The sequence below is a fragment of the Octopus sinensis genome, linkage group LG17 (genome assembly GCF_006345805.1).
Source record: "Octopus sinensis linkage group LG17, ASM634580v1, whole genome shotgun sequence".
Lineage (NCBI taxonomy): Eukaryota > Metazoa > Mollusca > Cephalopoda > Octopoda > Octopodidae > Octopus > Octopus sinensis.
The window spans coordinates 15,634,765-15,648,365 of NC_043013.1; the positions used below are offsets into that span (position 1 = coordinate 15,634,765).

The 13,601-nt window shown below is 37.8% G+C and overlaps 1 protein-coding gene across 1 annotated transcript in view; it reads right to left on the reverse strand.

The window, feature by feature from the left end:
• Positions 1–13,601, reverse strand: part of LOC115221053 (chitotriosidase-1-like) — a 48,580-nt gene that overhangs the window by 10,405 nt on the left and 24,574 nt on the right. The window contains exons 6-9 of the mRNA XM_036510374.1: positions 8,157–8,283; positions 7,396–7,578; positions 2,637–2,762; positions 1,770–1,940 (exon numbers count right to left, since the gene is read on the reverse strand). Coding sequence (XP_036366267.1) covers positions 1,770–1,940; positions 2,637–2,762; positions 7,396–7,578; positions 8,157–8,283 — 607 coding nt within the window. The remainder of the gene's footprint in view (positions 1–1,769; positions 1,941–2,636; positions 2,763–7,395; positions 7,579–8,156; positions 8,284–13,601) is intronic.

Below are 13,601 nucleotides of genomic sequence, written 5' to 3' on the forward strand. Positions count from 1 at the left end.
TTTACAGAATCATTTGGGGGACATAACTTTCGCAATCCAGGAGGAGGTCGAAACTGACATTTCAGAGTTCCTCGCTTTGATACCAAAAGCGTTTTACATTGATGGGATTAAAAAGCTTGTAAATAGATGGAAGGAAGTCGTTAGATAATCAGGGAAAGTGCATTGATGATTAAATTTCAACTAAATATAACATTTGATCACTTGTTCTCTTTATTCTAAATTCGGACAGAACGTAGGGGCACTCGGAGCACTAACAACGAAGTTCGAGAAATATGTCAGAGAAATCGGAATTGACATGAGAGCAGAGCAAGCCCCAAAAACTGCTCTGCTTGAGACAGCTAAGATTTCGAGATTGATACTTGGATGCTGAATGTTTTCCACGATAATTAACAATCAAGTATCAAAGCTTATAATGTGCGGAAAGAGACCCTGTGAAACCTCTGACAACAGGCTGCCGTTTACTCTCACAGAATTAACCAGAGCAAACAAGACCGAGCACTTTGAGAAGTAAAATGGTAATAACAAGAGCACTCAAAGAGCGCAAACCTCCGCCAAGGCAACACCAACGCCCTCTCAACGATTAGCCAGAGATTATTTTTAAAATGAGGTTATCTGAAATAAACTCGACTTCTCTAACGAACGAGAATACTAAAAATGAACCCAACTGCTCTCAAAAATGAAGTAAAAAAAAACAGGGAAAATAATCTGGAATCCTTGTCCGGTACAGGATCGATCCCAAAAGCTAATCAGTTCGTGCCAGTCATGAGACCAAACATCCCTGAAAGTTTCATCCGAATCCATCCAGCGATTCTTGAGATATCTTGTCCACAGACAAACAAACAAACACGACTGAAAACAATACCCCCGCTAAGGCGGAGGTAATAATAATAATAATAATAATAATAATGATAATAATAATAATAATAATAATAATAATAATAATAATAATAATAATAATAATAATAATAATAATAATAATAATAATAATGATAATCCTTTCTACTATAGGAACAATACTATAGGGGGGTAGTCGATTACATAGTGCGTAACTGGTACTTATTTCATCGACCACGAAAGGATGAAAGGCAAAGTCGACCTCGGCGGAATTTGAACTCAGAACGTAAAGACGGACGAAATGCCATTAAACACATTTCCCAGCGTGTTAACGATTCTGCCGGCTCGAATAATAAGCAACAACAAAAAATATACTTTTCTCCTCTTAGCACAAGGCCCGAAATTTTGAGTGGGGAGGTCAGTCAATTAGATCAACCCTAGAACTTAACTGGTACTTAATTTATCGATCCCGAAAGGATGAAAGGCAAAGTCGACCTTGGCAGAATTTGAACTCAAAACGTAAAGACAGACGAAATACTGCTAAGCATTTCGCCGGGTGTGCTAACGTTTCTGCCAGCTCAACGCCTTAACAACAACAAATATTCAGTCTTAATACTAAATTAATTACTTCAAGAAAACGAGGTTAGCAGAAACGGTAGAGCATCGGAGTGAACATTTCAACAACATTTGGTTTTATTCCGAAATACTTCTGTATTAATTCCAGCTGGGGTGAGTCTGAGCTTAAGTTCCTCAATCATCGATAAATATGTACCAAACATGTAGCGGTAGGCGAGGAAAAGATCGATAAAATCAATTATCCTACAGGTGAGAGATGTTGTGATGAAATTAGAATTTCAAGAGATATTTATTAACTAAAGATATTTGGTTCTTAACGACATATTCTGAATTAAACTGCCAACAGACATATGACCTACCTTTTTTCCTTCTGTCGTTCTTGTATTTTCGCTGTCAGTATCTTCTAGAAATTTCTTTATAACTCTGTGAAGAGTGAAGCGACTGGTTTTATCTTTGGTATTACCAAAACTGTCCAAGGGCAGCGCCCAGGTCATCGCACCACCAAGCTGATAACGTTTTAAATAATCGATCTAAAACAAATGAACAAAAAGAAATATTAGTCTAGAATGAATAGAGGCAAATCTACGGAGAAGGGACTTAGGCAAGTGGTTATTCTGTAGAACTGAAGAACATAGAGTTGTAGATTCGATTTCCAGACCAGGGGATCAGTTCACGTTATTCCAGCTCCATCGACTGAATTAAGTTGCTCCTGTTACAGACTATTAACCAGGACATGGGTTTATCAACCTCGTAAACAATGAGCCCTTAATCTTGCAAATTGTCATTTTGTCGTTGATAAACCCGGCACACTGAATGAGGACAGTTGATTAAATCAACCCTGGTATCTGACTTGTATTTAAAATAAATTCTCCAGGGCGAGTTTGGAAAGCCAATTAACTTGCGTGAAATATGAACGGAGGACATAAACCGATGTAACTAAATACATCAAAGTACTATTAACTTGATCAATACGTGTGTATGATCATGAGTCTACTGTTTGAAATTTCTAAATTCAACATTCAGAAAGACATTGAAATAATTTTTAAACTATAATTTAATATGAATAAATTAATCACTAAAGTGACACAGAGATCTATCAACAGACATTAACAGAGATTTATCAGCAGACATTAAATCTACCAACAGACATTAAACCTATCAACAGACAATAAATTAAGCAGAAGAAATTGTATGCGCCATAATACCAAATAAAATTGAGTTCTTACCTTTAATCTGATGCTTTGTTCGTCGTCGTAGCCAACCCATTGTTTTTCATGCATGCTGTAGGCATAGGGAACCATCTGTTCCTTATCCCATTTTCTTTTCCAGCCATTGTCCAGATATTGCTTGATCTATAGAAAATGTAAAATCCAATCCATAATAAATGTGATTGTGGAAGGTGAGAATTTATGAAGCTAAGAATTAATATTAACTTTAATTTAAACTGATTATGATGTAACAGTAAAGACCTGAAGTAATAGCAATATGTAAAATCAACGACCGATGATAAATATTGAAGTGCAGCTGGCAGACGATAAATAATGATGTCAATTGGCAGACGATAAAATCAATAACGATGTCATCTGGCAGACGATAAGGCAATATGGCTACTACTGGGTTAACAATAAATATTTATGTATAATTGGTAAATGATAATTAAATCATAGAAAAATTGAAAGACCAAAGACATCTACAGTCGAGAATCAAATCCATAAAGCTATGATATTTTGGACATACAATATGCCACGAGTCATTGCTGAAGATCATCTTGATAGGAAGTGTGAAGGAGAAGAAAGCCAGAGGTCATCAAAGATGCTTGTGGACTGACATCAAAGAATTAACTGGAAACAAGACTCTAACTGTTTAATGGTATGACACAAAGAACTGGGGAGAAATCTCGTTCTTCTGTTTGTTTCAGATAGAATAAGTAACCCGCTTTAGATATATAGGCTCCTTGGCATATTAGGGTTCCATAATATTATGGGAGTTCCATTGACACCTGGGGGTTCCACATATTGAGGTTGAAAATACCATGAATATCCATGTCGATTTAGACTGCAATAGTACTTTGGGATATTGCAGTAAATTAAGGTAATACAGATACTGGCTTCGGGGTTCACAGGTAATTCTTAGTTTTACAATAATGTCCTATAATATACTTAGCGCTGGAATGAGAAACTTTCAAAATGACTTGAGAATTAAATTAAGATATATGGTTTGTGAATGTAAGAATTGAATAAACAGACAGAGGAAAAAAGAAAGGAAGAAACTGATGCACGTCACAAAATAACATTTGTTACTTGAGCAGCTGATCTTTAGACACCAACTTTAAGAAAATATTGTACAAAAGTAATAACTTCTCTTGAACAAGAATGTTTGTATGTATATACTAGTGGATGACAGAGTTAGAAGCAGCCAGAGAAAGAAAGAAAGAAAGAAAGAAGAAAATAAAGGAAGAAAAAAGTAAGAAAGAAAAAAGTAAGAAAGAAAAAAAGAAAGAAAGTTCTTGGGTTAGAAAGGAAATAGCTTTCTAAATCTTACCAACGTGGTTTAAGAAACGTGGGTGATGTAACGTTTCCATTTGTCATATTGGTTTTGGCGATATAAAGGTTACAAAACTTACTCTCCCACGCTTGTATCCAAAATAAATGCAATATCTGTAATTCTAAGTGAGCTCATGTAACTTCAAACAGGGAATTATGATTTCAAAAGGAAATTTATGTCAAATTGACCTTAACTTCAGATTCTCTCGACAGTTTGCGCTAAGCATTTTGCGTGCGTTATGCCTCTGAACATTTTCGAAGTCAGGAAGTATATTTTTAAATTCGATAACGCATCCGTTCATGATGTGATCAAAGTTTCTATTTAAGATATTGGTAGTTATAGTTTAAAACGTCTTTTGGTGTATTCACCTTTGCTCATTCACAGACGAATGCTTCGTGCAGATATCTTACAGAAATCCCTTCAACACTGATTTTATTGAAAAAAAAATTTAAAACACATCGGCAGAGAAATATAGTTACAAAATTGTTAGGGTTAGGACAGTGATGGTGGTAGTTGTAGTATTGCTGTTGGTGGTGGTGGTAATGTCGTGGTGGCGGTGGTGTGTTAGTGTTAGTAGTAGTAGTCGTAGTGGTGAGCGTTGTAGCGGTGGGTGGTAGTGGTGGTAGCGGTTGTATTGGTGATGGTGGTAGTGGTTGTGTCGTTGTTTGTAGCGTGTGGTGGTGATGTGATAGTTGTGGTTGTAGAGGTGATGGTGATGGTGTGAAGGTGTGACGATGTCGATGGTGGTGGTGTTAATGGTAGTGGTTTGATATAATTTGTGAAGATTTTAAGGCGGTGAGCTGGCAGAAACGTTAGCACGCCGGGCAAAATGCTTAGCAGTATTTCGTCTGTCTTCACGTTCTGCGTTCAAATTCCGCCGAGGTCGACTTTGCCTTTCATCCTTTCGGCGTCGATAAATTAAGTACCAGTTGCGTACTTGGGTCGATCTAATCGACTGCCCTCCTCCCCAAAAAATTCGGGCTTTGTACCTAGAGTAGAAAAAAATAATAATAATTTGAGAGGATTTTGCTACTATTTCTAGCAAACCAAGAAACCACGTAGACGTAAACCATTTTGTTTGCGATTGGAGGTAGGTGTGATGATGATGTCGATGACGATGATAATTATAATGAGGATGAATGATGGTGGTGTTGGTAGTAGTAGTAGTAGTAATAGTAGTAAGTTCGTGATGTTGATAATATTGATGGTTGCAGTGATGGCTCAAAATTTTGCTGATCTTTCGTTGAGGGTAAATACACTGAAATGTGTATCAGCTGCATGTGTCATAGGTACACCTTAAGGATGCACTTCTTTTAATTGGTTACAGAGACAGGAGCAAGCTATACCTACGACACGGTGCCTGCTGGTGACTAGACAGGCTGAGCCAGCGGAAACTAAGGGTCTTCACTCTTGGAGACAGTTAAGATGCGATGGTGAAAATCGGATTGTGACTCCGGCACTCACTGAAACAACAACGAGGGGTCTGTTATTGGATAGTTGTACCAACAAGATCAGAAGATATCCATTCATGCTGGAATCTTTTATCTTTAACTTTCGTCAGTCATTAGACTGCGGTCATGCTGGGGTACCGCCTTGAAGAATTTTAGTCGAATGAATAGACCCTAGGACTTATTTATTCTTATAAGCCTGGTACTTATTCTGTCAGTACTTTAGCCGAACCGCTAAGTTACAGGGACATAAACACAGCAACACCGATTGTCAAGCAGTGTAGACCCCCCCCCACACACACACAGTGCCATACTGCCTGATGAAAGATACAGTGCACATTTAAACGCATGAGGAATCCACTCATAGGATTCAACACGCTAGAAAGAACAGCTAGGTTCTATAACCACAAACATTAGCGATAATATAAGACAGGAATTTTTGTGGCTTTATAGATATATATATATATATATATATATAATATATATATATATATATATAACATTATTGGTGAATTGAAGAAATGGAGCTGAACGCAGATTGAACAGAAATCGTTTTATTTCATTCTACACGTGTTTTCGAAAGGCACAAATACCAAAATCCGATGAATAATGGGACCATATTGTGTCTTCTCTTCAGGAAGAAAAAAGGAAATCCGTTGGAAAAACAAAAACAGAACAGAGGCGGAGCAATAAATAAAACGATTTCTGTTCAATCTGCGTTCAGCTCATTTCTTCAATTCACCAATAATGTTTTAATTTCAATTATCCGCACCAACGCACGGTTGCAACGCCAGATGGTTGTACCTCAACCGTGCTGTTTACTGCTGTGATTTTGTACTAAGGTATCGGTTAAACTTTTGATTAATCTACTACAAGATTATTCATCTTTCTATTTCACATAAATATATAATATATATATATATATATATATATATATATATATATATATATATATATATATATGTTATATATACGAAGGACTTCTTTCACTTCCCGTCTACCAAATCTATTCACAAGGTTTTGGTCGACCCGAGGACATACTAGAAAACACTTGCCTATGGTGTTACGCAGTCGGACTGAACCCGGAACTGTGTGGTTGGAAAGCAAACTTGCCACACAGTCACACCTGTACGTGGGAAAGAAAGAAAATATTATATATAATAATTAGCCGCCGTCCTTATCTCAGCTCACATTACTTTCGACAAGCAACCTTCCTATGCAGTCGCTAGTGGAGGCGCAATGGCCCAGTGGTTAGGGCAGCGGACTCGCGGTTGTAGGATCGCGGTTTCGATTCACAGACCGGGCGTTGTGAGTGTTTATAGAGCGAAAACACCTAAAGCTCCACGATGCTCTGGCAGGGATGGTGGTGATCCCTGCTGCACTCTTTCACCACAACTTTCTCTCACTCTTACTTCCTGTTTCTGTTGTACCTGTATTTCAAAGGGCCGGCCTTGTCACTCTGTGTCACGCTGAATATCCCCGAGAACTACGTTAAGGGTACACGTGTCTGTGGAGTGCTCAGCCACTTACACGTTAATTTCACGAGCAGGCTTTTCAGTTGTTCGGATCAACCGGAACCCTCGTCGTCGTAACCGACGGAGTGCTTCCCTATGCAGTCGCTACAACTCAGCCCTGAACTTCATATGATGCAAACAAACTCGCAAATGCCTTTAAAATAAAGGAGTATCACAATGATCCTGGAGGCAACTTCTTTGTGATCGTTGGACCTTCGTAGTATAATAGTCAGATCTTTCCTAGCAAATTTGTTACTGTATTTCATAAAATAGATCACACAGTTATGTGTTGGAACTTTTATGCAGTCGCTCGACTAATAAAACTGGCTTGACTCCAAGGATAAATCACCAACCGAATATTATACTAAACGAAACGTAATTCCTCATTCTCAGTTCCACCCCCTAAAATTTCATGCTTACCCGTTTACCGTACGTGTGTGTTTGTTTCGTTTGAGGTACATAAATATTATAGTACTTACTTCAGAAAATGCAAGAATACCCTTTTCTTTTGTGAAAGTTCCTGGTTTTGATTTTCCACAGTTTGGGGAACCTGGTGTAATTTGGTTGGTACAAAATGTAAACCCACGTCCGTACATCGGAATTCCCAGGATTAATTTCTGTGGCGATGCTCCGCGTTCAATCCATCTTTTAACAACCCAACTCTAAACAAACGAAAAATGGACGTTAGTCCTTTTACTGAGGGTACAAGATATGGAAGAACACGCACACATACATACGTACATACATACATACATGTATATATATAAACATATATATATATATATATACATATATATGCATATACATATATATATACATATATATGCATATACATATACATACATATATATATACATACATATATATATATAAACACATATATATATACATATGCATATATATATAGATACATATATATACATACATATACATATATATATGCACATATACATATGTATATACATATATATATATACATATGTATATATATATATACTTATATATATATGTCTAGATATATATATATACTTATATATATACATACATATATGTGTATACATACACACACACACACACACACACACACACACACATATATATATATACATATACATACACAAATATGTATATACATGTACATACACACACACAGACACACACACATAGATATATAGATATAAAGAAAGAGAGAGAGAGAGAGAGAGAGAGAGAGAGAGAGAGAGAGAGAGAAATGTCTTACCACAGTAACTTTCTCTGAAGGTGTTCCAATATCCACTGACCTCGGATATAAAGGTGCATTAATCTGCATAATTTTTTCCCAGCCACCATGAAGATCATAGGTCATGAGATTAATAAAGTCCAGGTATCTAGAGGAGCGGAGAAGAAGCAGAGGGTATATATATATAGTGAGGTGCGTGTGTATTTTTCAGTAGTGATGGTGGTATATATTATATATATATATATATATATATATATATATATATACATTCAAATATGGATTAGAAACAGCGTTAGTGTAGTAAATATTATCAACCACACGTAGTAGTCAATGTATGAGCTTTGCTTGTTCGTCGGTAGGCTGCGGTTTAGCGCAGTGTGAATGACTCCCGCAAACTCAAAATGCCGGTTGTTAAAACAACTGAGAATTATCAACTCTCAATGGCTTTCAGGTGTTTTAACATTTGGCGCTTTGAAGAAGTCATCGTTACCATGTTGAACTGCATCCTACCAACGAACAGGCAAAGTACATACATTGAGTATGTGTGATCAATAATATATACATATATATATTTACAATATTGTACTTTACACTCTAGGTAGCCAGGAAAAAAACTGTTACATCGGATGGGAGTTAAAAGAAATTTACCATGAAACGCACCATCTGAAGGAACCAATCTTGACGTTTTACATAGAGAAATTCAGTATCCACTTGGTTATTATATCCCTCCGCTTACTATATATATATATATATATATATGTGATTGCATGTGTATGTATGTGTGTGTGTGTGTTCGTATATGTGTATATATATATATATGTATATATATATATATATATATATATATATACAAGGTTTGATCAATAAGTATCCGGATTGTTGGCATAGTAACGAAGCTAAAGCATGCAGAGTGAAGCCGCTTGGCACAGATTGATTGTAAACTCGGTCGTCCATGTGCACTAAGTTTTAACGTTCTAGCTCACTTCTACTGTTTACAGCAGTGCTTGGAAGATAGGTGTGTAGCGTGTGATCGTCGCATTGACCATGACAGAGAAAGTTGTCATGGTGATATCTGCTTAGAGGCCTACGTAAAGTTGCAGAAAGTGTATGGAGAGGAGTGTATCAGCCGCACATAAGTGTACGAGGGGTTCAGATGTTTCCAAGATGGTCCCAAAAATGGTCGATATTGACGAATGTTCTGGGAGACCCGCAACCAGCAGAACTGAGAGGAACATCACAAATGAGCGTGCAGCTGTGAGGGGAAATCGTCGAATCACCATCCGTGAGTTTTCAGAAGATTATTCCCTTTAAACTTATTCCCTTTAAGTTTACAATATCACACAGTCCATTATCACAGAAGATTTGGGTATGAGAAGCGAGTCTGCCAAAAACTGCTTTCACCTAACTGAAAAGACACTCGAGTTTCAGATGTACGAGATCTTGATTATACTCTTTTACTCTTTTATACTCTTTTACTTGTTTCAGTCATTTAACTGCGGCCGTACTGGAGCACCGCCTTTAGTCGAGCAAATCGACCCCGGGACTTATTCTTTGTAAGCCCAGTACTTATTCCATCGGTCTCTTTTGCCGAACCGCTAATTGTGACGGGGACGTAAACACACCAGCATCAGTTGTCAAGCAATGCTAGGGGGGACAAACACAGACACACAAACATATACACACACATACATATATATATATATATATACATATATACGTCAGGCTTCTTTCAGTTTCCGTCTACCAAATCCACTCACAAGGCATTGGTCGGCCCGAGGCTATAGCAGAAGACACTTGCCCAAGATGCCACGCAGTGGGATTGAACCCGGAACCATGTGGTTGGTAAGCAAGCTACTTACCACACAGCCACTCCTGCGCCTATATTGTGTCGAGAACGATAAAAACTTTTTGAAAACTTTGCTTAGGCCTCTGAGCAGGTGTTGCCAAGCTTTTGGCAAAATTTGACACAGGTTCTCTGCCCAACTTTATCTGTCATAGTCACCTTCCTTCCAGGTACTGGTGTAAACAGCGGAAGTGAGCAAGAATGTTAAAACTTAGTGCGCATGCACAGAAGAGTTCACGGTCAATCTGTATCAAGCGGATACACTCTGCGTGTTTTGGCTTCGTTACTATGGCAACACTCTGGATATTGATCAGGCCACGTATATATATATACATATATATATATGTCGTTACTGTCCTGTTTTTTTACCATTTTTTTACCATTTTTTACCCCTCTGCGAAAAGATCTCAGAATTTTAATTGATTTGCTTTTCGCAGGAAGGAAAGTTTCTTGTCGAGGATACGTCTCGCTTTTATCCTTCGAAACGTAGAGTAGATGAAACCTTAGCGACTGAAGAAGGGGTTTTTTCGTTGTGTTAATTGTCCTGTACTCCATTTTTTGTTGTTTTTAAAAAAATGTCCTGTTCCTTTGGTTTGTGTCTATGTTTTCGTTTCTCTTTGTGTTCGACGTCCCTTTGGTGTCCTGTACTCATATATGCGTGTATATGTACATGTAGAGGTAGGTACGTACATATATGTTTATATATATGCATATGTTTTATTTAATTTATTAATATATATATATATATATATATACATATATATAAATACTGATGTTTGTATTAGTCATATGTAATCAATGGAAAGGTATTTGAATGCGTATATAGTGAAGTGTATACATAATATATATATAGGTATACATACATACAGACATACACGCGCACACACACACACACACACACACACACACATATAATGAGGTGATGAGATTAATAAATAGCGGGTATGTACAGGCGTGCAGCAGAAATGCAACAGTCGCAACCAAATGCATGATTTTATTGTGAAACATTTGCTCAAGTATGGTGGACATTGGATGTTGGGATGTTCATCTTTACATAATTGCAGGTAATGTGCTGGGGAAAGTGATAGAAATTAAGTTAGTATAGATCCAACAGGAAATCGAACCCAATTTGCAAACTTAATTGTAATACCACGGCACTCGGTAGGACGGAAACGTTAATTAAGTACAATCTAATTAGAAGAAACAATTTGTGGTTGGCACCTCAGTTGGCAGATTACGTTCTTGAAATAATTCTTCTGTATTCCGGTTTTTCTTTTCTTTTCCCTCCGCCATACCTACTTCTTACTCTCCACAAACATACACACGCTCACACTCCTTACTCTCCACGTACCTTACTCTTCATTATGCATACGCACATACACCTTCCTCTCTATACCTTAATGTCCATACATACATGAATATATACATACATAAATATATATATATATATATATATATATTATATATATATATATATATAATATATATATATGTATGTATGTATGTATGCACACACACGCACACACACATCCACGTAAACGCACGTATCCACCTTTACTCTCTACCAACATACACACCTATAGTCCACATGCACGTACATACACAGCTTACTCTCCACCGCATACACACCAACATTCACATCCACATCGTTGACTACATCCCTTCTGTTACTCACCACCACCATCACCACCACCACCACCACCACCACCACCACCACCACCACCACCACCACTACTACTACTACAACTACTACTACTACTACTACTACTACTACTACAACTACTACTACTACTACTACTACTACTACTACTACTACCACTACTACTACTACTACTACTACTACTACTACTACTACTACTACTACTACTACTGTAGTTGCTTTTCCTGTCTTTCTCCTTATACCTCCCCTTCTTTCTAGTATTCCTTCTTCGTCTTGCTCTTCACGCAAATTCTTCCTTCCTCCTCCTCCTCGTCTCTCTCTTTCTCCTTTCTCCCGCTTTCCTTCCTTTCTCTTTCTCTCTCTCACTTCCCCTTCTCTGTCTCGCTTTCCAAACTCTCTCCCTTCCTCTGAACCCTCCTCTTCTTCCCTCCCTCTTCTCTGTCTCGCTTTCCAATCCAATAAGAAATCCCACGTATCATGAAAACCAAATTCCGCCAAACCGTTTATGGTCTTTGGGTATGTCTCCGGTGAAGGTGACGTCCTGCCGCTCCACATCTTTGAACAGGGACTCAGACTCAATTCAGACTATGTGAAGCTGATAGAGATTGTGTAGCATTGTTCATGGTCTTTCAACCAGCTTGACTTGAAGCTGGTTGAAGGTTGTTATAAATCTGAAATCTGATCTGTTGGTGTGGTTGACCTCAGTTTCACACCAGTTGCTGGCCAAAGTAAGGATTCTATCTAACTAGGTGAAAGTCTATGTTACTGTTTTGGCAGACATCTTTGTATATTGTAGCACTTAATAAGCTTACTCTCAAGTATAGTTCTTGTAATGTATTTTATTTTAGGGTGGTTTAGTTTTATGTTGTTCTTAGTTATTTAGATATGTTCATGGTTGTGGCATTTATGCTGGGCGGTAGAAAAGAGAAGGACTATATATTAAGTTGGTTTAGAAAAGGTCACGTATTTGTGGAGTTTAGGACATGTGCTTCTATCTTTCCTTTATAACCCATTTGTGGATGGGATATTAAGCTATCTAGAACTTGTGTTAAATTTCTTAAAAGTTTTGGTATTACTCTTTTACTCTTTTACTTGTTTCAGTCATTTGACTGTGGCCATGCTGGAGCACTACCTTTAGTCAAGCAAATCGACTCCAGGACTTATTCTTTGTAAGCCTAGTACTTATTCTATCGGTCACTTTTGCCGAACCGCTAAGTTATGGGGACGTAAACACACCAGCATCGGTTGTCAAGCGATGTTGGAGGGGACAAACACAAACACATAAATACACACACATACATATATATATATATATATATATAGACATATATACGACGGGCTTCTTTCAGTTTCCGTCTACCAAATCCACTCACAAGGCTTTGGTCGGCCCGAAGCTATAGTAGAAGACACTTGCCCAAGGTGCCACGCAGTGGGACTGAACCCGGAACCATGTGGTTGGTATCCTCAAGCAGGCGCAACATACTTTCAGGAGCACTCACATACCTAGCATCTAAATGGTTGCGTACTTCATCCTAAATAATCTCATAGTTTGAAGTTGTTTTATTGATGTCAACATTGATGGTGTCATACCCCTTGTAGATATACTTGTAAATATATTTCCCAGGGGAGACGAAGAGGCAAATCTCAACACAAATATGAGCATTGAACTTACGGCACAGATATTTATTGTAGGGCACTAAATATCGGTTGTCTATTGCATGGTTGCGAACTCGAACTAATGTAATGGCCCTCGACGTCGCCTCTACAACGGGTAACCTTTTGGGTTTATACATGTCTTTCGTTGATACTCCTTTGGAAATCCTCGTTATTTTTTAAGACACTCGTTATTTTCCATGCAGGGTGCCACGGGGTCGAGATCACCACAGAGCCCATAGATCATGCACCTTTTCACTGTTTCATGTAGTAAAAGTTCAGTGACGGGGTTCCGGGATCGCAGCGCAGA